This window comes from Primulina huaijiensis, chromosome 5, assembly GCF_012295235.1.
Source record: "Primulina huaijiensis isolate GDHJ02 chromosome 5, ASM1229523v2, whole genome shotgun sequence".
Classification (NCBI taxonomy): domain Eukaryota; kingdom Viridiplantae; phylum Streptophyta; class Magnoliopsida; order Lamiales; family Gesneriaceae; genus Primulina; species Primulina huaijiensis.
The window spans coordinates 4,897,044-4,923,514 of NC_133310.1; the positions used below are offsets into that span (position 1 = coordinate 4,897,044).

Consider the following 26,471-nt stretch of genomic DNA (forward strand, 5'->3'; position numbering starts at 1 on the left):
TCACCACTGAATTTAAGGAGGATGACTTGGATGAAGAAAGAGCTGAAATAGTGGCATCCTTCAATGCCAACCATCTATGGAGGAAGCCAATAAGGATGAGATTGGAGGATTTGGGAGACCGAAGAGACTTGACTCCTCCGAAGTCAAGTATTGAGGAACCACCAACGCTTGAACTAAAGCCACTGCTTCCGCACCTAAAGTACGTATACCTAGGTGAGAATAACAATTTACATGTCATTATTTCTGCTGCTTTGACAGATGCAATGGAGGGAAAACTGTTGCAAGTTCTCAAATAGCACAAAAAAGCATTTGCCTTGAAGGTGGCAGACATCAAGGGAATAAGTCCATCAATCTGCATGCACAAAATCTTGATGCGATCGAGAAACGGAGACCGAGGACTGAAAAATAGGATCGTTTGAGGGATAATCGTTGAGCTACAATAGCTCGATTCTTGTGAATTAAATCGAATTTGATTTTCAAATCAAACGGAAGACACTCAAAATATTCTTTCGTAGAAACCGATTAAATATTTTGTAAATAATTTAAAAGATATGCAAGTTGAATGAGTAAAAATATTTTGGTTGGAGCAATTTATCAAACACTTAGTAATTAATATTTTAATATTTTAAAAACACATAAAATGCTTCAACAATGCATCTTTAAAACAATAGAAATGATAATTAAATGTAATAATTAAATAGAAACGTATTTGTTTATGGATGTTCATGATTAACAACTCATATGTCATCTCTTCTTTTTCTTGGGAAGCATCTACTATAAGACTTTGATTTATACAACACTTTGTACAAACCTATTTCAACTTAGGATTTATCTCTTGCCTAATTGAAACTCTTAGCACACTCTCGATTGTAGGCCGCAACCTCACAATCCGCATAATGTTTAATGTCTTTTATACCAAGACTACAAACACAATCTTTAATGTCTTTGTGTGAATACTCGCCCAACTAAACTTTGAAGCTCAACTATTATGTATATGTGTGAGAATTTAATCATTTGCTATGAATTTATCTCTCAAATGTAGCTTCACACATTGTGCTTGTTCTCATTCTAGCTCATTTCTTCATGTAGGTTGCTCATGCTTTGAATCCCCTTCTAAACTGGTCAACTGGTCCGTTTTGCTCCTCTGCTTAACTGAATCAGCTCAACTGAACATTCAATTTTACTCAACTGAACCAAACTAATGATGTATGCCGAAATCAGTCCTGCTGGTTTCAGTCTGCATTGAACTTGTATTTTTGTCATCATTTATCAGCATCTTATACTCTGATTCAGACTTTTACTTTGAATATGATTTGTAGATTATCATTTTAGCTTCATAACGCATACTGAATCGTTTCATTTGGATAACCGAGCAGATCCGGATGACCAAAATACCGCAACTGTTCATGCTCTGCTGATTGCTGATTTCGTGCAATCAGTTTGGTTTTGCAACCGTAAGTTTGCCCAGATAACATCCGATTTAACCCAACTAGTGTGAAATATGAATTGTCCCAAATTGTGTTTTGTGTTCAGTCAGGCTGACGGCTGGTCATTATCATTGAGCTGGGATATATCACTGAAAGACCGAAGCTTGTCAGATTTTCAATTTGGCTAAATTCGAGTTTCAGCTTTCATATTAAGTTAATAACTTCACACTTGAGTAAAGATGTAAGAAATACAATAACAAGTTTTGTTATCATCAAAATCAAGATTGATTGTGTTTCTCAACCCAAAAAAAATGATGTGTTCTCTTTGCAAACACAGTGAGTAGTTGTACATCATAAAATATTATAGTATAATTCTTTTCATTTTTCCCGTGGTTATCATTAAATAAAATATTTATTCAACTTCTATTGCTATTATTTTAAATTAGAATATTACATATATTAATTTAGTATTAAAGTCAAACTTAAATTTAGTAAACTAGACAAAATCGAATTTCACGGTTTGGGTTGGTTATGGATAATTTAGGGTTTTGTTTGAAATTATGTAAAACCAATAAAATATTGGTTAGTTTAAAATTTTATCTAAAACAAAATCAAACTATAGAAAACTCATACTCAAACATGTTCGGATCATTTTTCGAGTCGAACTTTAGTCCAAATTACTTTGTTTGATTGCTTGTGAGTCACTTGCGAACTTTAAAATTTTATTAATGGCAAAAACTTGTGTGAGACGGTCTCACGGGTTGTATTTTGTGAGACGGATCTCTTATTTGGATCATCTTTGAAAATGTATTACTTTTTATCCTAAGAGTATTACTTTTCGTTGTGAATATCGGTAGGATTGACCCGTCTTACAGATAAAGATTCGTGAAACCGTCTCACAAAAGACCTACTTTTTATTAATATCATATAATTATATATTAAATAAACATATGTTGGGTCTTTATTTTCTAAAAGCTCGCAAACTTATTCGAATGTTTCGAGTCGAACTCAAACTTGAGCCTTCGTTAGAGCAAAAAATATTAAATTTTCGAATTTCGAATCAAACTCGAGCTCAAATATCTCTCATTCAAACCAAATTCAAGCTTTTTCAAACTTTTAACATTTTCTTCATATTTAGATCGTTTTGGTTTGTTTCAGATCGATTCAGTTTGTTTCCATACTTGACGTGGATGACATTGAATTTTTTTAGTATAGAGGAAAGGTTTTCCATATCTTTTACATACATGCATAGTACGTTGATCTTATCGTGCAAATAAATCTCTTCAACAACATCCTGAGGCTATCAAAAAAATTTAAGCATTCAACTCTTCACTGTTAATTTTAAGTAGTAGGTTTAAAAGAATGACGAGTTTGAAACTTTATTGTTCAAGAGATGATCACCTGGTGCAACACCCTTCACGCAGTAATTCGAGATCTACTTTTTGGTAAAAAAAAAGATCGACGAAGTCCAAACCGGAGAAAACTACTGAGGTACCTGAACTTGTTGAATTTTACACTAGTTATCTTATGATTGTTTTATCCCTTCGAAGAATTCTTGGAAAATATGATTAGACAGTGATATGTTTCCGCGATGTCACTTGCTTTCCATTACTGGGAGATATACGCCCTCTGCTGCTAACCAAACATTATCAGCACGCTTCTCTCGGACACCACAGACCTACAGATGACATGCAACTCAATCGTCATTAGAGATACTGGGTTCAGTAGATTGCTTTGAAACTTTATTCAGTGGTCCTCCACTGGAAAACCGGCTGGTGAAAATTATTGCTACCATTTGATTCTTACCTCTTGCTGACCACCAGCTATACGGGTATATTTCTTGTCATGACTGTGCAGGTATCCACCGGTGTCTACATGACGAAGTCTTACTCTTTGATCTTGCCTCCAAGTCTTCCCACTTCCCTCAATTTCAAGACTAAAGCACGATAAAGCAAAAAAATCAAAAAGATCAGCACGTCTCACAAAGAACACCAAATGATGAAATGATGGAGATTAATAACAAAAAAACTCACCTCCAGTAATCGCCGGTATCTGACTCACCCTCAGTGCCAAAGCAGCTGACCTGAATGTTTTGCTTATATGAGTCTATAATATTACGGCAATGCATACAAACCAGATTTTTTTTAATATAAAACCAGATCTGACAATATTAAACTGGCAGAAAGTATCCTATTAAAAGGAGCTATAAATACTTTTACCAGTTGAGGAAGGAGCACACGATTATCTAGCAATACTGCCTGTAAGGTCAGATTTTGTCCTGCTGTCCTTAGTTATTATTTGATTAGGCAGCACAATCGAGACTACCATTTTCTGCATCAATAAGTTCAAAAGGCAGTACTGTGTTCTTTTTCTGTATGAGTTCACCACATACAGCAGCATTGATATGGGGCCGCACTACATGCACTAAATTCAGTGGCCAGAATTTCTTCCTTTATGCACACATCATAAATATGGCCTACGACATTCTTGATGATACTCACAATAAGATGAGAAGGGAGAATCTCTCGATTGTTGTTTAAACCAGTTTATTCCAAAGTCGTATGCTTTAACCCATCCTTGGTAAAAAGCTTCATAATTCGGACAATAAAAATGACAAACTCAAATTCAAACTTTATAACAGAAATCCCATGACTAAGCCAGTCTCAAAGTAATGAGACTCAAATTCAAGATGCGAAGAAGACTGCGTAAGATAATTATTGGCTGCTTCATTTTCTACAACATTATGCACAAGCACTAGTGAGAAAAAAACATACTCTATGCAGTTACAGAGCTCCAAATTCTAGCAAACAATATAGAGCTCAAGCACGCGTATGTGATGTATGTGACTTGTTGAAGTGAGGAGTGCTTACATATAATAAACAAGAATCTAAATATCAGAAATATTTTTCACCGCATATCATATAATGTGTGATTTACACACCTGTTAATCAACAATAAAACAAAGATTCATCAGCTTATACACTAACTTAAATTACTATGATCTTGAATTTCACAATAGAATCACTGTGGTCCCTACAGCTAAGGCCCACTTAATGGATGCCTGGAGCATTTAAAGCGCACCAAGGCTCATGCTTTACAGCCAAGGCATGCGCTAAACTGAAAAGCTAAGCCTCGGCCTAAGTCTAGGCCCAAATGAGGAGCCTCACTGCTTGAGGTAAGGTGCAACCCTTTTGGGCTTTTAAGAACTATGAACAAATCTTAGGAAAACACATGTATACCGACCTCTAAATTGCCGGAAATGGGGGATGCGTGCAAGTGGCTGTGCAACCATTTCCTAGTCCTCATGTGTTGCAGCCTTAAAAGGCTCCCAATTTTGATCATGTCACCTTGTTTTGCATTGGAATCTGGTGCAGGCCTCACAATCTTCATAGTAAAACGACTCCAATTAAAACATGCATAAATATTAATAAATACATAGGTAAACACATATTAAATTATATGAATAGCACGCAACATACCCAGTAGCTGTTAGAATCATCAACATTGGGGAAACCAGTAACAGATTGCTGCCCACTACCAGACCCATAAGGTACATCATGAGAATGCAGCCGAAATTTTGTTCTCTCGTGCATAAGCTTTATGACTGAGCCGTAGGTAATCTACAAACAGTTAGAGAAATTCACAAAGCCATGAAAAGAACTATAGAAACCCAAAATAGACATATCACTAACCGATCAAATAACCAAAACATTTTATGGATCAAATCAACGATGCATTGCACAAATGCTAATCATAAATTTGGGAAGAAATTGTCAACCAATTAGCTGGTATAGTAGTTGAGCTAGTAATGGATCCCCAAGATAAAAGGAGGATGATGAGAAAAATCGCACAAAATGAACATGGGAAAACTAAATTTGAAATTGAACTGAGGTTGTACATTTAAAATTATAAAATTTTAACTATCTACTATTACTATTATTTTAACTGAGGAACAAACGCCGAAACAAGACTTATATCCCGACTCCACGTCTCCAATTCGTGCCCAAAGTCCCGACAATGAACGAACTACATCATCCCACGATTAACTATTCCATGAGCAGGTAATTTATAAACAACCTACGCACATATATCGACATTATCACGAAAACGAGATCACTTACCTGAACCCCTTCGGAAGCCGCGGAAACAGGAGCGGACGCGTAGTCGAAGTCGAGCGTGAAGTACACGAAAATCGCCAGTGCAAAAAACGAACAAGCCATGACCAGCAACAGCGCTACAAACCAATACCTCAGCCAAAAGGGCAGGTTATCGGAATCAGACGGCGGTTTAGCGGACTCTCTGTATACTATTCTGGTCGGATCCGTAACGGAGGACGTTGCCGCGGGTTTCCTGCGAGTGAGGTTCTGTTGGCCGGATGGAGCCACGGTTGGATCCTATAAACGACGTCGGAGTCCAATCGAGATGGCTTCCAATAACAGATTTGACTGTTTATCGAAAGTATGTTGGCATTCGACTCGACGTGTCCACGTCCAATGTTCTGTTTCCACGTGGCAAGGCCCTGACGTGGTAGTTTCAATAAGTTAATCGTACGCGTCCATTCGACTCCACGTGGCCGCATCCAATTCTTCGTAGGATTTAATTTTCAAATAATTCATCTAATTATTATTGACACCATGTCAGTTGATTTATGTGGTCGCATGGCTTCTAATTATTTAAGTTTGGTCTGTTTATAATATATATTATTGCTGTATTTTGTGTGATCATAACGTACCTAAAACTCATAAGAAATTTTTACACTATGTTAGGTGGATTGTAGACATACAATAATCGAAAAAAATTGATGGAGATACATCTGAGATGAAGTGGATACGTACAAAGACGGAAAACAGAAGCTGCAATTAGGAGATGCGAGATCATGATTTTATGTGTTGTATTTTTGTCTGATCGTAACGTACTCAAATTAATAAACAAAGAAGGAGACCAAAAGAAATTTAGATACGAATAATCAAACATGATATGCATTATCTAAATATAGATTATAATATAATATAAGATATAACACAATTAAATAGGATGATTCCTATAATCGACCCTATATACTTACTAGGATAAAGACTTATGTGTCGTTAAACGAATGTTTGAACTCGTGTAAAATGTGTTGTTATGAGATTGATTGTTGGGATATTATACAATACTAAGTCTGGTCGTGAGTTTCGATTCTTACAAGATGATACTCAACCATGAGCTTGACATTGGTGAGATTTCTGCCTTGTTTGGATCGAGTAGCCATTCAAATCGATTTGGTTCAGCGTTTAACATTTTCCTTCACCTTATATATCGTGTTAGCTGGTGGTGTGATAGGCAAATATTTTTCGACCAAAATTACATCAACCAATAAAATAAATAAGAAATGAAATTAAGAATTGTGGTACATTGCTGCACGAGGTGTCGGTCCATCCTACTTGAAGTCCGCACTCATTTTATTTTATTTAAAAAATAATTTTAAAAAATAAAATGGGGAAGAAAAAAAAAACCAAAATAAACTATATATATAGTAGTTAAGCTTTATCAAATCAAACTTCATCATGTTCTTCTCATCTTTCAAATGTTTATACTTACTAATTTTTATCGTTAATTATATAAAATAACATACCATGTATCGCAAAAGTGAAAATACTAGTGTAATTTATACATGGGATCGGACTAAATCCAATAAAATCTCATAAATGAGGGAAAAAAAAACAAGTTGGAACACCAAGCTAAAAGTAGGAATTCTCTCCATAATGATAATAAATACTCAAGTATGGTGTAGGGAAACTTAAGTCATTAATAGTGATTTCACCTGCGTTATCGAATCTAACGCAACTATGATTAGGGGTGTTCAAACTTCAGATAAAACCGAACACTGAATCGAACCGAAAACCGAATTTTATAATTGAGATATAACTGTCAAAACCGAAATTTATTTGGTTCGGTTTTGAATAATATTTAGTTGATTGTTGTTTATGTAATTCATTTAGACTTTATATTTAAATATTTTACTAAGAAATCATGTAAAAAGATAACATATTATAATTTACAATATATTTATCTTATTAATTTAAATAATTATATCAAAACCGTAATTACCGAACCATTTCGATAGAAATCCAAACCGAACTGAAGAAAAATGGTTCGGATATCGGATTATATATTTGTAAAACCGAAAATCGAAATAAAAAACCGAAAACCGAACCGAACCGACCGATGAACACCCCTAACTAGGATATCTCTACCTCTATTCCAACCAATTCTTCGGAGGCATTCCTTGGGAACTTTCCTACCTCAGGAAACTTAAGGACTTCGATTCCCTCACAAATCTATCTTTCATAGGGAACCAGCATCTCTGTGGGCCTGTTCCAAAATGCAACTGATAACGGTCTGTTGCTGTATCAAAAGTCAGCGTTCACGAGTCGTCATTTGATGTGATCCTCAAAGGGCTTTAATGCTTGCTTATCAACTGGAAGAAATCAATATCATGATAAAGGGAAGCGTTGTTTGCAGGATCTGTTTAAAAAAATAAGACAAAAGTGATCACATGAAACACCCGATAAACATGATCGGCGGCATCCGCCATCCGACTTGACGGACGTGCACTGAGTTATTTCTTGAGAAAAGAATTAAACAAGATTTTTACTTTGGGCTCGGGTTTTGAAAAATCAAGTTTTGCATCTTTTGGTTTTGAATTAAACTGAGCAAGAACAAGCATAATTGGAGTTAAAGAACACAAAAAACTCTTTTCTAAAAATGAAAACTGAAATTCATTTTTTAGAGGATGCAAACCCTTAAATGAGTAAAATTAATAATTACTTAAGTAATCTATTATTTATTATGTTATTTTATTTATTTCTAATATACAAGTTTTTTTTAGCAACAAATTTTTTAAATTTAATTTAGATTGTAAAATATAAACAATATAATTTTAAAATATAAATGTAATCATATCAACTATTTCAATAACCCATCTCGTATGCAAAATATTGAATAAAATGAGGTGCATTTGCTATTTCAAAAAAAAAAACATAACATAATACCGGGAGAATTAATGACAGGTTTTGCTTAAACATTTTTTTTTAAATGTAAGTTCTGACTTGTTAAAAAAATATTTGCCCAATTTATTTTTCGGAATTCCCCAGTATACCAAAGTTACGTTTTAGCTACTTGATAATATATTATTTAATATAATTCTAAAATGATTAAAAGAAAGTGATTTTAAAATCTATGTTAAAATTCACACTAATAAATAGAATATCAAATAAAACACACACTCATAATAGACTTATCTCAACGGATTAATTTCGTGGGACATAATTTCTATCCGACTGACTCATGAGAATGTACTATTTTTTTAGTAGATGTCTTGTAGACGGGTCATCCGATCTATATTTAAAATTAATAATAATTTTAATATAAAAATAATATTCTTTCATAAATCGAGTCGAATTGGATTACGTAAATTTTTGTATAAAATTTTAAGGGAGGATTGTTGAAAAATACCCCATGAAAACTTAAAATGTGTGCTCAGTCCCTAATTAATAAAATCATATGCTGCACTCCCAAAATCCAATTTTATTTTGTTTTCACTCCCAAAATCAATAATTAATTAAATTTCTCTTTAAATTTTTTTTCCAGCTAATATTTAAGTAATATATGTAGACCGGACTTCTATTATTAGGATATTTTTTGGACCGGACTTCTCAATTATTTCTCTTCTATTCTCTCCTCTGATCGCGTGATAAAATCCACCTTCCCCCAACCCACGAAATCAACGCTCGTATGAGAAAACCCAGCCGCTTTCTTCACTGATCGGAGAAACCCATCGGCCGAAAGGGTCTTCTAACAACGACGGAGAACCATTAGTAAGGCGCACGAGGTAACAAGCAGAATCAAGTGAGAAAGACCGTGAGTTTCTCCGATTTTTCATTTTTGAAATTTTTTTATGTTTTTGTGGTTTTTTGTGGATTTTACAACGTTTGTTGTCGATTTTTTGTAGTTTACTCATTGGAGAACTTATTTTCATTGATCTTCGAAAACTGTAAGTTTTTCCATTTTTTTTAAAATTATTTTCGTGTTATGTCGATTTGTAAGAATGAGAAGAATTTTTTTTGTTTGGACTAATGTGAAGGAATTTGCCCACGTTGCCTCATTCATCATCCTTCTCGCTGACTCTTGCAGGTATGTCTCTAAATTAGTGAAAATTCATTCATATTTTTAAAAAATATATGTTATTTACGTAATCTAATGCCATAAATTAATCTATGGTTTGATTTTTGTTGGGGGAGTTTTCTCCCTTTCTTTATTAATGGATTATTTTTCTAGTTTAGTGGCTGATTTGTTTGGTGTGAATTTCAGATACGGAGATACATGTATCATGATGTTATAAGGCTGGGGATGCTGATAAATTAATGGATTGTGCTCAAGTGCAAGTAAAAATTGATATTTTTCGTAGTTTAATTCTCCATTTTACAATCTAATTTTGTTGATATAAATACAATGTTCTAAAAAATGTAGTAAAGGACTTTTACATTAGATATATCTCGTGGACCTCAAAAGAAGTGGATGTATAAAGGTCAAAACAAAACTTATAAATGAATGCTTCAAGAAATAAGATGATTTTTTGTATTATTTTGGATGGCCTAGTTGGTTCCCTCTTGTCACAATAACCAAAAGGGATGCAAAAAATCTATGGTCATGTACAGAATTAGTGATTGGTATTTGTTGTAATTTGACTGTTTGAAAAAATATATGGTCATGTAAACAAATATGATTTCAATTCCAAAATTAACTTTGATTGTATTTCAAAATAAGTTATTTCGGTCGGTTGTACAACCATTATTTTTGTTGATCATGTACCACCATCTCCTTGTTTTTTCATCTTTTTTGATAGGAAGGCAGTGTTTCTGTTTTTGTTTGCCTTGTTTTTTATTTTATTAAATTTTATGGTACAAAATATGTGGACTAATTTTAAAAGTTTATGTTGTTTTTAATTTTGTATATTGATATTGTTACTTTTTTTCTTTTATGTAGGAATGGTTAAAAAAAAAGTTGATGAAAATGATACTCATATGCAGAGCAGAAAAGATGCAATGTCACGATATTCTTCTACTTATTTTAGAAAAGTAATAAACAAACTTGAACCAAAACTGAATGAGAGGCAACGAGCAAGGATCATTGGTACTCTTTTTGGTAAATGGTTGAAGATGCCTAAACTGACTACAGTACCCGAGTTGATGTCGTATTAAGGAGTTTCAACATTGACTCCCTCTCTTTTATCTTTGGAAAGGGTATCGTCATCCCTTTCACATCATTCGAATTTTCTATCGTCATTGGTCTACCTCATGGAGGCCAACCTGTAAACCAAGAGCTCGGAACAAAGTCAGATTTTTTTGTCACGCTATTTTGCAGGGAAGCTTATCAAAGCCACGAGGAAGTCGATTTCTGAAAATCTGTTGTTAATTGCCGAATCAGATTATGACTCACATTTGGATGATTTTGTTAGAATGTTTATTCTGTTTGCGTTTAATTGCATAGTATTTCCGCTGAGTACCTATTTGACTCCTCGGTTTGTATTTTCTTACATTGATGATTTGACCAATTTCTTTGGATATTCATGGAGAGACGCTGCGCATAGATTTCTATGCGATAAAATTTCTGGACATATTGTTAATTCGGAAGGAGCATCTGGAAGAAAAACATACTTGGATGGTTGTGTTGTCGGGATGATGGTGAGTTTGTATTTTTTTTGTAACTACTTTTATATAAAAATTTTGTATCATAATTTTTATTTTATCATTATTTATGTAGGCTTGGGTGTACGAAAAAGTCCTTCCTTAGGAGTAGTATCCGGATTCCCGCGTACATATCCCCGTTTGTTCAAGTGGTGTGAAATCAAGATTCCGTTAAAAGTTGAAGAAGAGGAGGTTTGCTCAAAAGAATCACTTGTACGAAGGTATTTTGTTTTCAGATAATTTTTGAGTATTTCAAAGGTGATAATTTTTCTTTTTTATTATCTGAAAGGTGTTTGACATCATTTCATTTGGTGAGGAATTGGAACTATTTGATCATAGAGAGGAAAATGTAAAGGTATACAAATATATTCACCAAATGTATTTTAGGATGTATTAAGAATCAGTGTTGATTTATTTAGGTGTTGAATTTTCAGGTGTCGTCTAAAATGAAGGATGCAGAAACAACGTACAAAATTAAGAGATTGGAAAAACTTGTTGAAGACCAATTCAACGAGATTCAAATGCTTAAACAAATGTGTTGTCAATCTGATGGAATGGTGACAAAGAATGTTGTTGGTGGTCGGGTAGATTGTGAGGTGGATGTTCGAAAAAAAGACGATAAGAATGTTTCGTTTGAAGATTTTGACATCGATTTAGGTGGATACAATGGATTCCATGATGTTGATGTCGTTCAAAATGTGATTAAAGCCGATGGTGTTGGTTTAACTGAGGTGGATGTGGAAGTAAATAAGGTTCACACAGAGGAGTCTTCGAGAGAGATAATAGATGAAAGTAATGATGTCAATTGTGTATCTGGCTCACAAAAGGACACAGTTAATAATGTTATATCTTCAATTGTGAAGAATGTACTTACAAGAACTAATCGTGTGGAAAAGAGAAAGCCAGACATGTTTGTCACTCCTCCAAGTTCCACCCCAAGACGCAAAACAAAGGCCATTGTAGAATGCAAAGAGTACACTGTACTTAGTGATGAGGTATCATGTACATTAATTGTTATGATTTTTGTTATGGTTTGTTTAGAATTATTTCATTTATTTTAAATTTTGTTTCAATATTTTTGTTCCATAGGGGGACACAAACATAGAAGAAAAGAAGATATCAGCAGATAAAGACGAGCTAAAACTTAAAATTTTCACGGGTAGAGAAGATTTTTGTGGTTGCGAAGAAGTATCCGAGAAGGAGCGCAATGTAATAATTATCTTACGGGGGAAAGATTAAGGTACAATTCACAGTATTTTTCATATTTATTTATTATTTTTTATGATATTTAACCATAATCTTGTTTTTTTAGTGGCACCGTGTGGGAAGGAGAACGATTCAAAATATTTGGGAAAATTCTTCGTTCCACCATCTTCATTTTTCTGTTAATTTGAGATAAATAAATACATTAGTAGTTTTCATAATATTGTAAGACACAAAACATAACTCAACAAAAAAAAATATGATAAAATAACAGGAACATCAATTTCATGATTCCCCACTAATACTTCCACTGGATCATGTACACCTTTTTGTAGATGTTCCATCAAAAATTCTTCGTTCTACTATCTTCATTTTTCTGTGCATTAGAAAACATGTTAGTTGTTTTGACATCAATCATAATATTTTAAGACACAAACACACGAGTATAAGATATTTACTTGCAAGCAAATAGGTCAAAAACTTATTCAACAAAACATTATGCAAAGCTAGCTAATGGGTTCTTTGCAACTACGTCGATTGTGGCCTTGTTTATGACACCGGCCACACTTTGACACACGTAGAACTTGAGATGCTATCCTTTGTGTTCTTCTTCGGCCTGGTTGGCTACGAACATCGGGAGGATTGATCATAATTGGGTGATCGGGATTGGGCTCATGCATCTCAAATGTAAGGATCGGATTTAGAATTCCTCTACAAGTTTCACGATATGAATCTGTCTTAAAGTATTTGTCACAAAAATCATATAAAGACAATGCTTTTGACTTTATTGTTGCACATGCATGTTTGCAAGGAAGCCTATTAAGCTGCCAGGCTTTGCACGAACAATTCGTAGCACACAAATCAGCAGCAAATGATTTATCTCCGTCCACAACCTCAAAACTCCAAGAACATGCTTTCAACACTTTCAAACTACGAGATTCGGCATATGTTTTTGCAAGAACATTCTCCTTTGATGGACTCAATATCTTAATCATCCCCATTGACGCTTCACGTCTTCTGTGCATAATGTCCATAATTTGAATGCGGATCTGGTCCACCATGGCAACAATAGGAAGAAATCGTGCTGCTTTAACCCAATTGTTCCAACACTCGGCTATGTTATTATTTATAACACCCCACCGATTTCCCGGGAATTTGGGCAAATGGGGATGATTAAGATATTGAGTCCATCAAAGGAGAATGTTCTTGCAAAAACATATGCCGAATCTCGTAGTTTGAAAGTGTTGAAAGCATGTTCTTGGAGTTTTGAGGTTGTGGACGGAGATAAATCATTTGCTGCTGATTTGTGTGCTACGAATTGTTCGTGCAAAGCCTGGCAGCTTAATAGGCTTCCTTGCAAACATGCATGTGCAACAATAAAGTCAAAAGCATTGTCTTTATATGATTTTTGTGACAAATACTTTAAGACAGATTCATATCGTGAAACTTGTAGAGGAATTCTAAATCCGATCCTTACATTTGAGATGCATGAGCCCAATCCCGATCACCCAATTATGATCAATCCTCCCGATGTTCGTAGCCAACCAGGCCGAAGAAGAACACAAAGGATAGCATCTCAAGTTCTACGTGTGTCAAAGTGTGGCCGGTGTCATAAACAAGGCCACAATCGACGTAGTTGCAAAGAACCCATTAGCTAGCTTTGCATAATGTTTTGTTGAATAAGTTTTTGACCTATTTGCTTGCAAGTAAATATCTTATACTCGTGTGTTTGTGTCTTAAAATATTATGATTGATGTCAAAACAACTAACATGTTTTCTAATGCACAGAAAAATGAAGATAGTAGAACGAAGAATTTTGATGGAACATCTACAAAAAGGTGTACATGATCCAGTGGAAGTATTAGTGGGGAATCATGAAATTGATGTTCCTGTTATTTTATCATATTTTTTTTTGTTGAGTTATGTTTTGTGTCTTACAATATTATGAAAACTACTAATGAATTTATTTATCTCAAATTAACAGAAAAATGAAGATGGTGGAACGAAGAATTTTCCCAAATATTTTGAATCGTTCTCCTTCCCACACGGTGCCACTAAAAAAAAAAGATTATGGTTAAATATCATAAAAAATAATAAATAAATATGAAAAATACTGTGAATTGTACCTTAATCTTTCCCCCGTAAGATAATTATTACATTGCGCTCCTTCTCGGATACTTGTTCGCAACCACAAAAATCTTCTCTACCCCTGAAAATTTTAAGTTTTAGCTCGTCTTTATCTGCTGATATCTTCTTTTCTTCTATGTTTGTGTCCCCCTATGGAACAAAAATATTGAAACAAAATTTAAAGTAAATGAAATAATTCTAAACAAACCATAACAAAAATCATAACAATTAATGTACATGATACCTCATCACTAAGTACAGTGTACTCTTTGCATTCTACAATGGCCTTTGTTTTGCGTCTTGGGGTGGAACTTGGAGGAGTGACAAACATGTCTGGCTTTCTCTTTTCCACACGATTAGTTCTTGTAAGTACATTCTTCACAATTGAAGATATAACATTATTAACTGTGTCCTTTTGTGAGCCAGATACACAATTGACATCATTACTTTCATCTATTANTTTTTGTGAGCCAGATACACAATTGACATCATTACTTTCATCTATTATCTCTCTCGAAGACTCCTATGTTTGAACCTTATTTACTTCCACATCCACCTCAGTTAAACCAACACCAACAGCTTTAATCACATTTTGAACGACATCAACATCATGGAATCCATTGTAGCCACCTAAATCGATGTCAAAATCTTCAAACGAAACATTCTTATCGTCCTTTTTTCCAACATTCACCTCACAATCTACCCGACCACCAACAACATTCTTTGTCACCATTCCATCAGATTGACAACACATTTGTTTAAGCATTTGAATCTCGTTGAATTGGTCTTCAACAAGTTTTTCCAATCTTTTAATTTTTACGTTGTTTCTGCATCCTTCATTTTAGACGACACCTGAAAATTCAACACCTAAATAAATCAACAATGATTCTTAATACATCCTAAAATACATTTGGTGAATATATTTGTATACCTTTACATTTTCCTCTCTATGATCAAATAGTTCCAATTCCTCACCAAATGAAATGATGTCAAACACCTTTCAGATAATAAAAAAGAAAAATTATCACCTTTGAAATACTAAAAAATTATCTGAAAACAAAATACCTTCGTACAAGTGATTCATTTGAGCAAACCTCCGCTTCTTCAACTTTTAACGGAATCTTGCTTTCACACCACTAGAACAAACGGGGATATGTACGCGGGTATCCGGATACTACTCCTAAGGAAGGACTTTTTCGTACACACAAGCCTACATAAATAATGATAAAATAAAAATTATGATACAAAATTTTTATATAAAAGTAGTTACAAAAAAAATACAAACTCACCATCATCCCGACAACACAACCATCCAAGTATGTTTTTCTTCCAGATGCTCCTTCCGAATTCACAATATGTCCAGAAATTTTATCTCATAGAAATCTATGCGCGGCTTCTCCCCATGAATATCCAAAGAACTTGGTCAAACCATCAATGTAAGAAAATACAAACCGGGGAGTCAAATATGTACTCAGCGGAAATACTATGCAATTAAACGCAAACAAAATAAACATTCTAACAAAATCATCCAAATGTGAGTCATCATCTAATTCGGCAATTAACAACAGATTTTTAGAAATCGACTTCCTCGTTGCTTTGATAAGCTTCCCTGCAAAATAGCGTGACAAAAAATCCGACTTTGTTCCGAGCTCTTGGTTTACAGGTTGGCCTTCTTGAGGTAGACCAATGAGGATAGAAAATTCGAATGATGTGAAAGGGATGATGATGCCCTTTCCAAAGATAAAAGAGAGGGAATCAATGTTGAAACTCCTTAATACGACATCAACTCGGGTACTGTAGATAGACAGTTTAAGCATCTTCAACCATTTACCAAAAGGAGTACCAATGATCCTTGCTCGTTGCCTCTCATTCAGTTTCGATTCAAGTTTGTTTATTACTTTTCTAAAATAAGTAGAAGAACATCGTGACATTGCATCTTTTCTGCTCTGCATATGACACTACAACAAAAATGGTTTTTCGCAGCGCGCAAATTCGCTTTTCGCAGCGCACATTGCACGCTGCAAAGTTGAAAGATGTTGAAAGTTCAAGATATGCACGCCGTTAATACAAACTATTATTCGTGGCGCGCCTATGCACGCTGGTGATAGTCATAGCATAACCGTCGCTAATTAGCGACGGTTTTAACATTCCGTCTTTTTAATTCCCGTCGCTAATTAGCGACCGAATTAAAATAAAATATGTCGCTAATATTGTTATTACAATAAAAAAAATTACGTTTATAATTTAATAATTCTTAAAAAAACACACACTATTATAACAATATTTATCTTAACTAACACTTAAAAATTTACAAAAAATTGAAAAAAAAAAACGTACCTTAAGTCGAAAATTAAAAAAAATGAAACAAAAAAACGTACATTAAATCGAAATTAAAAAAAATTGAAACAAAAAAACGTACCTTAAGTCAAAAATAAAAAAAAATGAAACAAAAAAACGTACCTTAAGTCGAAAATTAAAAAAAATTGAAACAAAAAAACGTACCTTAAGTCGAAATTTAAATTGCTTGAGAGAGAAAAATTTTAAATGTTATGAAGTGGTGTGGTAGGATGTGGTTCGACTGGTGATATTTAAAGACAATTGGCAACGGTTTTTATTTAACCGTCGCTCTTAGCAACGGTTTTGTATTAAACCGTCGCTAATTGCGACGGTTGTTAATATGTCGCTAATAGCGACGTACTTATACCGTCGCTATTAGAGACGGTTATAATATCACCGTCGCTAATTTGAATTTGGAGACGGTTGTATTGAACCGTCGCTAATTTTAGCGAAGGTTTGGTTTAAACCGTCGCTAATATAGCGACGGTTTCTTTAAGTATTGCATCGGTTTTCAAAAACCGTCGCTAAATATTAACGGCGCACTTTCACATGCACGCTGTCGTTTATATAATTTTTTAACGGCACACATAAACGCACGCTGCGGATAAGTAAAGCACGCCGCGGATAAGTAATATCCGCAGCGTGTTTTTTAAGCACGCCGTTAATACTGTCAAGTGCAATAATATCAACAGCGCACATATGAGTGCACGCCGTTAAAAGTAATATTCGCAGCGCGCTTTTAATGCACGCCGTTGATGACGTGCTGCGGAAAATCATTTTTCTTGTAGTGTGAGCATCATTTTCATTCTACTTTTTTTTAACCATTTCTACATAAAAGAAAAAAAGTAACAATATCAATATAAAGAATTAAAAACAACATAAACTTCTAAAATTAGTCCACATATTTTGTACCATAAAATTTAGTAAAATAAAAAACAAGGCAAACAAAAACAGAAACACTGCCTTCCTATAAAAAAAGATGAAAAAACAAGGAGATGGTGGTACATGATCGACAAAAATAATGGTTGTACAACCGACCGAAATAACTTATTTTGAAAATACAATCAAAGTTAATTTTGGAATTGAAATCATATTTGTATACATGACCATATATTTTTTCAAACAGTCAAATTACAACAAATACCAATCACTAATTATGTACATGACCATAGATTTTTTGCATCCCTTTTGGTTATTGTGACAAGAGGGAACCAACTAGGCCATCCAAAATAAAACAAAAAATCATCCTATTTCTTGAAGCATTCATTTATAAGTTTTGTTTTGACCTTTATACATCCACTTCTTCTGAGGTCCACGAGATATATCTAATGTAAAAGTCTTTTACTACATTTTTTAGAACATTGTATTTATATCCACAAAATTAGATTGTAAAATGGAGAATTAAACTACGGAAATTATCAATTTTTACTTGCACTTGAGCACAATCCATTAATTTATCAGCATCCCCAGCCTTATAACATTATGATACACGTACTTCCGTATCTGAAATTCACATCAAACAAATCAGCCACTAAACTAGAAAAATAATCCATTAATAAAGAAAGGGAGAAAACTCCCCCAACAAAAATCAAAGCATAGATTAATTTATAGCATTAGATTATGTAAATAACATATATTTTTTTAAAATATGAATGGATTTTCACTAATTTAGAGACATACCTGCAAGAGTCGGCGAGAAGGATGATGAATGACGCAACGAGAGCAAATTCCTTCACAGCAGTCCAAACAAAAAAATTCTTCTCATTCTTACAAATTGACATAACACGAAAATAATTTTAAAAAAAATGGAAAAACTTACAGTTTTCGAAGATCAATGAAAATAAGTTCTCCAATAAATAAACTACAAAAAATCGACAACAAACGTTGTAAGATCAACAAAAAACCACAAAAACATAAAAAAATTTCGAAAGTGAAAAATGAAAAATGGGAAAACTCACGGTCTTTCTCACTTGATTCTGCTTGTTACCTCGTGCGCCTTACTAATGGTTCTCCGTCTTTGTCAGAAGACCCTTTCGGCCGATGGGTTTCTCCGATCAGGGAAGAAAGCGGCTGGGTTTTCTCATACGAGCATCGATTTCATGGGTTTGGGGAAGGTGGATTTTATCACACGAACAGAGGAGAGAATAGAAGAAAAATAATTGAGAAGTCCGGTCCAAAAAATATCCTAATAATAGAAGTCCGGTCTACATATATTACTTAAATATTAGCTGAAAAAAAAATTTAAAGAGAAATTTAATTAATTATTGATTTAGGGAGTGAAAACAAAATAAAATTGGATTTAGGGAGTGCAACATATGATTTTATTAATTGGGGACTGAGCATATATTTTAAGTTTTCGTGGGATATTTTTCAACAATCCTCCCTTAATTTGAACACCAAATATAGATCAACATGTGACACTATCTATGTGAGATGCTCCAAATAAAATATAAATTCTGGGAACTGAACCTGAATCGTATATACCAATAAAAGCAGGAAGAGGCTCTACCCAACCCCGTCGCGCTACTAGCTCCAACGCCTACACTTTCCATTACAGCAGAGGAAGGTCTGTTGCCATCGAAGCCTTTCTTGATTCAAGTATGCCATTATCATGGAAGAACGAAGAAATATGCCTAGGAGAGATTTTATGCCTATAAGATTGGAGCATGTTATTTTTGGATGTGCTGCAGTTTGGTTGGAAGATTAGTTGATTAAGTTAAGGAGAGAATTTGTACGTGTAGCGGAAGATGCAGGGGGATAAAGCTAACCCTTTGAAACTTGTAATTATTCGTCTGTGAACCTGGAATTTTTTTGAAAGTTTCCGCATTTTAATTTGGGTTTTGATGGTTGATTGGTTGAATCTGTGAATCTATGCGATTAATATAGGGCTAGGATATCACCGATCAAGGATGGAAAATTTTCATTTCGTTTTCTAAACTTGTTTTTGCTACCTTCAGCTGACAATGGACCACCAGCCGCATGATTATGGTGCTCCAATTACATTTTCTCAGCAGCAGCGACCAAGTCATGTTCAGCAGCAGCAACACTATGGTTTTCACCCCCAGCATTAGCAATTTCCTCCATCTGTTCACGGTGCTCCTTTTCTGCCCCCTCATCCTTCTCTCCAACAGTTTCCTTACCCTCGGCCATTGCAGCAACCACAAATTTATCATCACCCACCTCCCCACCCTCACCTTCATCAGCAGCCACCACCTACTTTTCCGCCACATATGCCTCCTCATTCTGTTCCTCTGTCTTTCCATGGACCATATGATTCTACGCCACCCCCTGTTCCACCTCCATCTGATCTTGAACTGCAAAAGAGAATTGAAAAATTGGTTGAGTATGCTGTCAAAAATGGCCCGGAACTTGAATCTGTTGTTCGCGAAAGAGAGCATGATAATCCTGCTTACAATTTCCTCTTTGGCAGTGAAGGCCATAATTACTACCGACATAAGCTCTGGATCGCAACAAGACATCCTAGCGGCCCTTTTAACCCCCCTTTCCCATCTTCTATGCCAGTGATGCCTCCTTCAAATCCCATGATGAGTTCATCGCCTATGAATGCTCCAAATGCTGGAGTGGTCTCTGCTCCAACATTTGGTGCTAATCACACCCATCAACCTCTTTTTCCTCCATTCTGTGAACAACATCCTCACCAGCCTTTTGTTGGTCATGTTCGTCCCGAGTATGATCAGCCTTACCGGCCTTTTAAAGGTCTATCTAGACCCCTTCCCTCTGATGTTGAGATAGAGCTGAATGGTGTTCTTAACAATCTTTCTGGGACTAAGGAGTCAATAAAGATTGCAAAGACTTGGTTTATGCAGAGATCTACTTTTGCAGCAGCTTTGGCTGAAGCACTCCGTGATAGGTTGTTTGCCTTGGATGATTCCGAGGGACAATTGCATATAGTTTACCTTGTGAATGACATTCTCTTTGACAGGTAAGCTTGCATTATGTAAAGGCTTTCAAACTTCTCAGTCATTTTCTGTTGTAAATTTAAAAGATGGGATGCCCATGTTCAATTTTTAGAACTCTTTATCCATTTCTTTTTTTTTTATTCTTGCACATTCTCCATAAAGTCACTATTAGCATATCATGCTACTCATTTTGAATGTTATGGTGAATTAGAGTTACCGAATATGGTGATGAAAGCATGAGTTACTAAGAAAACTTCAATGGAGTATGGTGGTCCAAATAGGTAGTTACTAAGAAAACTTCAATGGGTTATGGTGGTCCAAATGGGTCAATGGCTCTATCTTACTTTCAATGTGGGAGAAGGTCTAACCACGGTACTGAACCTTCGCTTTGGTTCCAATAGAAGGTGGAACTGAATGAGCGATTCGGTTCCAGTTTTTTTTTGGTTAACTCAGTTACGGTTCAAATCAAATATATTGAAAGTCACTCCAAATCTAATTTAAATAAGTAATTATATTATGTAATACCATAAATCTCACATTTTTTTTAATTTTTTATTTGTAAAAAATAGTAGGGTTTGAACTTGACTTTTAGACTGAAGAATTCAAATTACAATAAGTTAATTTGCATATGTAAAACATATGGTTCCAGTTCTATGTGGTTCTGATTCTGGTTTCTATTTTTAGGATTTTGATCCAAATCGAGAAATAGTTTCTGATTTTAGAACTAAATGGTTCACAGTTTGAACAGAGAGGTGATCAGGTCTATTAGAAACCAGAGTAGCATGTTGGCTAAATGTATATGCTGGTTGAATACATTTTTTAATCCCCATTTCAAGTCGAAAACATATCCAAGACTTTCGGAAAACTGATGAATGGTCAAAAAGAACTCAGCAACAGGCAAACCATTCAACCCAAAAACCAACTTTATACACTTGTTATTTTGTTGACAGAACAAGCTATGGACAGAAAATTTGCCGGAAGAACGAATATTATAAAACTAAATGTGTGGTTGTTTTGGTAGTTGTGGCTGTCAACCAAAACAGTCATGGACTCTTTGTTAGACATGGAACAGTAAATGTAATGTACGATATTACTCACTAGAGATTGATGTTTTGAATCTTGCAATTGTTTGTCATATCTTTAAATTCCGGGAAATATGAACAATATATTTTGTTACTAAAAAAATGGGATATTTGAATATCTGTAATTTTGCCCCTTAATCAAGAACTCTCTTTCTACAGACACGTTTTTACTTGTGGATATTTCGTACAGCTTGCAGAGGCGGGGCAATCCTCATGAGCTTGATAATGAGGCCTTTGCATTTAAGCCGGTTTTGGGTTCTATGTTGGCGAGGATATACCACAACCCACAGAGCAAGGAGGAAAACCAGTCACGACTTCAGAAAATTTTACAATTCTGGGCCTCCAAAGAAGTTTATGATCAGGATACTATACGTGCGCTAGAAAATGAGATGACAAATGGGTTGCCACCAAGCTCTTTTCCAGGTTCTCACAGAGACATATCTGCTATTGTAGGAGGATCTGCTTCTGTCTCAGGTTGCTTTATGCATCCCTGTAAAAAAAACATTTGAGTGGAAATCGTTTGATAAAGGTTCTAATTTCGGCTCTGTAACCAACCTGTGGTGTGTCAACATGAGTTCATATGTTTCCAACATACTTCCATCTCCTTTGCTGATGATTTTGTTTCTGTGACAGGCCTACACCAGGTGACAAACCATAATTTATCACAGTGGCAACCTGATATGCACAGCTCCATTCCCAATATACCAAATCAAGAATATGCAAATAAACAAGTTCCTCCGGTACCATCAGTACCAACTCAACAATTTCATCCCACTTTAGTCCCTTCCAGTGGGTTTGCAGGTTCTACCCCTGTCCCACCTTCTGTTTTACAGTCAAGTCAACCACCTCCCCAGCTACCTACTCTTGGCATAGTTGGGGAAAAACCGCCACCTTATCCTTTGTTCCCTCCAGGCCTTATTCCAGGCATGGTAAGAAAGATGCAGATTGGCAGTGGGGTGCCGTACTCTCTGATGAGCCCTCTAGATATTCCAAACGTCATTCCACCATCAAATGTTTTGCCGTCAGAAATTCTCGAGCCAGTGTCCAAGTTCTTTAGAGAGATTGGAGAGGTTAACCCCTTAGAGGGACCGATGAAGTCATCGGAATCAATAGATTATCAGGAATACGAATCTGATAGAGAGCTTCATGTTCGTAAGGGTGGAGCTTGCATTCCTCCACCTCCTAGTCTTAGTGTCGACCCTGATACCGGGAATCTTGCTGATGGAAGTGTTGAGCGAAAGCCCGGCTCAAGTAGTTTTACCAGATTGGGACTTGGGGCAACAGCTGATCCCAATGGGCCAAGTCAATATGATGATGTCTACTCATCTTATAGGAAACAGAGAAGCACCAATTACCATTCATCCATGAGCGCAAGAGCTTCAGCAAGGTGATTCTGCTTCACAAAATGTGGTCATGAGATATCACAAAAACGTTCCTGAATTTTGTTACGCTTTGGCTTCATTTTGTGAGAAGATGTGGTATCTTCCTTTGATCAACGGTTTGATGAACATTCAAAAGATTTACTAGATGGTCTGCCATATCAATCAGGCTAAGGCTGAATTATCTAGTTGCTCTTTCCTTCCTTTCTTTTCTTTTTTCCTACCTATCTTTTCTTTTTTTTGTGTGTAATGTGTACGTGTTTTTGTGCAAGCGAATGAAATCTTTTGCTCTACTCGGTGTTACATTTTGCGAATGCAAATGTACGTGGTATGATTGGCTTTAAATTTTCATTATTTGGCAAGTATATCTTTACGTTATTGAAATTGTTATATCACATATTCGCGCTATATAAAAAACAACACAAAATAAAAACAAATGATTTCGTTCCAACTTTCATAAGCTTGCTTCATAAAAAACAACACAAAATAAAAACAAATGATTTCGTTCCAACTTTCAGAAGCTTGCTTCAAAACACACATATTATGTACTATATATATTATTATTTTATAATAATCGAGTATGCTAGAGTACTTGTTTTTCGCGGACACCAAAATTTTCATTCAATTTTACCTCATACTTTTTTCGATTGGGCAACAATTTTTTCCACGCCCTTTCACGTAGCAACAGTTCTCACTAACCTCTCAACCTTCCCATTTTCCCCACATGAAACCCTATTCTTTCCTGTATGTTTAAGAAAACTGACAGCCAAATTTAATTTTAAAAGTTCGAAACTATAATATCTTACGCCACCGTCCTTCCTCAACATAAAATCATGAAGCTCATTAAAAAGTGTATCATATATTCTATATAGGTTCTTAATCGAATCAGCCACCTAAAATAAAGATAAATGTCGGTTGAGTTTGAGACTAGTATATGTGACGTAAACGTATGTTTCATTGGTAAGACATTGAGATGTCCCGTACAGATGAGTGATCATTTGATAATTCACTGAACAACCCTCCCTCGAATTGTCCAAATGGTTGTTACTTATCGAGTGAATAGTCAGCGGTTATGGTTATACATCATTAGTCCTTTGACTCGAGACAACGTAGAGTCTCTATGTACTAGCATTCACTTTGATCCGTTTACCGACTCTCTTGAGGGTTATCAAACGGCGAGGTTGTGTGTAGTTTCGAAATATGTAGGAACATATACGTTATAGTCGGGGATTCACCGTTTGCTTATGGGTGAGGATATCCTATGTGGTCTGATGAGTTAATAGTGCAAGAAATATCTGGCCAGAGTATTCAAAGATACATCACATCGTTATCGAATCCTCGGTTGCACTTACCATGTCACTATTAGTATTCAAAGATACATCACATCGTTATCGAATTCATATGCAATTCTAGATATACCAATTCGATCGGGATTTATGAGTTGAAGAGACCGTACTGTACACTAATAGTGACTTAAGGTTCTTATAGACACTATCAGTTATACTAAAGGGATAATGTGACGATGCTACTAAACGCTCTTACCATGATCTGATGGGTGCAATCAGAAATGAGTTTTGACATTCTTGATTAAAGTGTTGATGAAAAGAATGAGGCTAATTAGGATAAACCTGAATAAGAATAAATGTTATTGTGAATCACATGAAGATGTGAACTCACCGCTAGCTATATCTTTGAATCATTTAGGGTTACACAAGTATTAGATTTTGTGTTCTCGTTGAGAAAGTCAAAGTTCAAAGAGTTGATTTTGGCAACTGTATTTTGATGGTGATCAAACAAAATGCTTATAAAGGAGTTTATAAGTTGATTCCATAAGATAGAAGAAATGAAAGTTAGCTTAATTGCTAATTGCGGAATGATAGTGGAACTGCTTATTTTGATGAAAGAATTTGCAAAACTGGCAACTACCAAATACGGACAGTGAAAATTTTGATATTCGAAATTTTCAATTTTCATTATATGAAAAAGATTTGTATCTTTAGTGCATCGGCACTATCAGATTGTTGATTGGGGTAATAATAAGTTCACAATTATTTATTTAGTGAATATCAAAATTTTCAATTTTCATTATATGAAAAAGATTTGTATCTTTAGTGCATCGGCACTATCAGATTGTTGATTGGGGTAATAATAAGTTCACAATTATTTATTTAGTGAATTTGAAATTTACTAATTAAATATTAGTATTAGTAGTATTGACTACTAATTATGCGCAAACAGAATGTTTCACAACATATCTTCAAGTTTCAAAGCCATTGAATCAACAAATTATGAGGTAATTCATAAAGTTCGACATACAAAACCCATTCCGCAAAATTTAAAACAACTAGAGTGCCAGAGCATGAAGGTCATAGAAACTTTAAAGCATTTGTGCTATGAAGACTTGGTGAATGAAAAAGTGCTATTGGTAAAAGAAGACGCATACTGAGGACTATTGAGTGAAAAAGAATTTAAGATGGAGGATTGTTGCCATAAAATTTGAAGAAAAATGAGGATTTGAGATTTGAGCTTATGCTAAATTTTAGAGAAATGTGTCAGTGAGATGGAGCAGTTTGAAGTCAAGATTTGGGTTTTGGCCTCATAATAAAATCGGAGTGGGCTAAAAGAATTGTTTATTTAGGCAAAAATGACTTAAAGTCAATTGTCTATGGGAGACATCTGTTGGACTCAAATTCCGTTTTACAAAACCTATTAGGGCATCTCCAACCGTCCTCCATAATGGAGGGGCATCTCCAACCGTCCTCCATAATGGAGGAATCCTCCATTATGGAGGATTAAATCTTCTCCAACCGTACTCTATTTGTTTCCTCTATTTTAGAGTATGCAACAGTGATCCTCTATTTATGGAGTATCACTGTTTATATAGAGAATTGAAAATGAGTGAGAAATAATTACAAAATAGATATTTTAAAAATTACAATATAGTCCTTTTGAAAAAAATTGAAAAAATATCACTGTTCTCGATCGACTGGTGGCTTGAAGAAGAAAAAATCGACCAACACACAAACTTGGTCGACTCACACACCCACACTTAGGTCGACCAAAGCAAGATGTTTTGGTATCTTGCTTTGGTCGACCAAGATAAAGCTTGGAAGTGGGTCGGTTTTGTTGATCAAATGTTGTTTTAATTTTTTAATGAATTAATTATAATTTACTATTTATAATAGTTACCAAATGGAACTAATGAACAATTTAATGACAAAAAAATACATAACACTATTTATTACAAACACTTATTATCGACTTAATA

At 34.9% G+C, this 26,471-nt stretch overlaps 4 protein-coding genes and 1 long non-coding RNA gene across 6 annotated transcripts; 3 read left to right on the forward strand and 2 right to left on the reverse strand.

Annotated features, from left to right (window-relative positions):
* Positions 1-2,769: 2,769 nt before the first annotated feature.
* LOC140976498 (stromal cell-derived factor 2-like protein) lies at positions 2,770-5,883 on the reverse strand. Its single transcript, XM_073440704.1, has 6 exons — positions 5,549-5,883; positions 4,907-5,047; positions 4,671-4,811; positions 3,461-3,510; positions 3,234-3,363; positions 2,770-3,105 (listed from the first exon to the last, which is right to left on the reverse strand). The coding sequence occupies exons 1-6, from the start codon at positions 5,645-5,647 to the stop codon at positions 3,022-3,024; spliced, it is 645 nt and encodes a 214-aa protein (XP_073296805.1). The 5' UTR covers positions 5,648-5,883; the 3' UTR covers positions 2,770-3,021.
* Positions 5,884-11,338: 5,455 nt separating this feature from the next.
* Positions 11,339-12,394, forward strand: LOC140977467 (uncharacterized). Its single transcript, XM_073442207.1, has 4 exons — positions 11,339-11,376; positions 11,445-11,510; positions 11,590-12,150; positions 12,245-12,394. The coding sequence occupies exons 3-4, from the start codon at positions 11,602-11,604 to the stop codon at positions 12,392-12,394; spliced, it is 699 nt and encodes a 232-aa protein (XP_073298308.1). The 5' UTR covers positions 11,339-11,376; positions 11,445-11,510; positions 11,590-11,601.
* Positions 12,395-13,521: 1,127 nt separating this feature from the next.
* LOC140977468 (uncharacterized) lies at positions 13,522-14,016 on the forward strand. The gene has a single exon (XM_073442208.1). It carries the CDS (start codon positions 13,522-13,524, stop codon positions 14,014-14,016), a length of 495 nt encoding a protein of 164 aa, XP_073298309.1.
* Positions 14,017-17,640: 3,624 nt separating this feature from the next.
* On the reverse strand, positions 17,641-19,206 carry LOC140976501 (uncharacterized). The gene is made up of 3 exons (XR_012175226.1): positions 18,781-19,206; positions 18,642-18,683; positions 17,641-18,552 (listed from the first exon to the last, which is right to left on the reverse strand). It is a non-coding gene; the product is annotated as an uncharacterized lncRNA (long non-coding RNA).
* Positions 19,207-19,272: 66 nt separating this feature from the next.
* On the forward strand, positions 19,273-23,496 carry LOC140976500 (uncharacterized). Of its 2 annotated transcripts, XM_073440706.1 has the most exons (4): positions 19,273-19,420; positions 19,780-20,765; positions 22,015-22,298; positions 22,458-23,496. In XM_073440706.1, the coding sequence occupies exons 2-4, from the start codon at positions 20,053-20,055 to the stop codon at positions 23,213-23,215; spliced, it is 1,755 nt and encodes a 584-aa protein (XP_073296807.1). In that variant the 5' UTR covers positions 19,273-19,420; positions 19,780-20,052; the 3' UTR covers positions 23,216-23,496. The 2 variants fall into 2 exon arrangements, with proteins under 2 accessions (XP_073296807.1, XP_073296808.1); XM_073440707.1 differs by lacking the exon at positions 19,273-19,420 and having other exon boundaries at positions 19,434-20,765.
* The last annotated feature ends 2,975 nt before the right edge of the window (positions 23,497-26,471 follow it).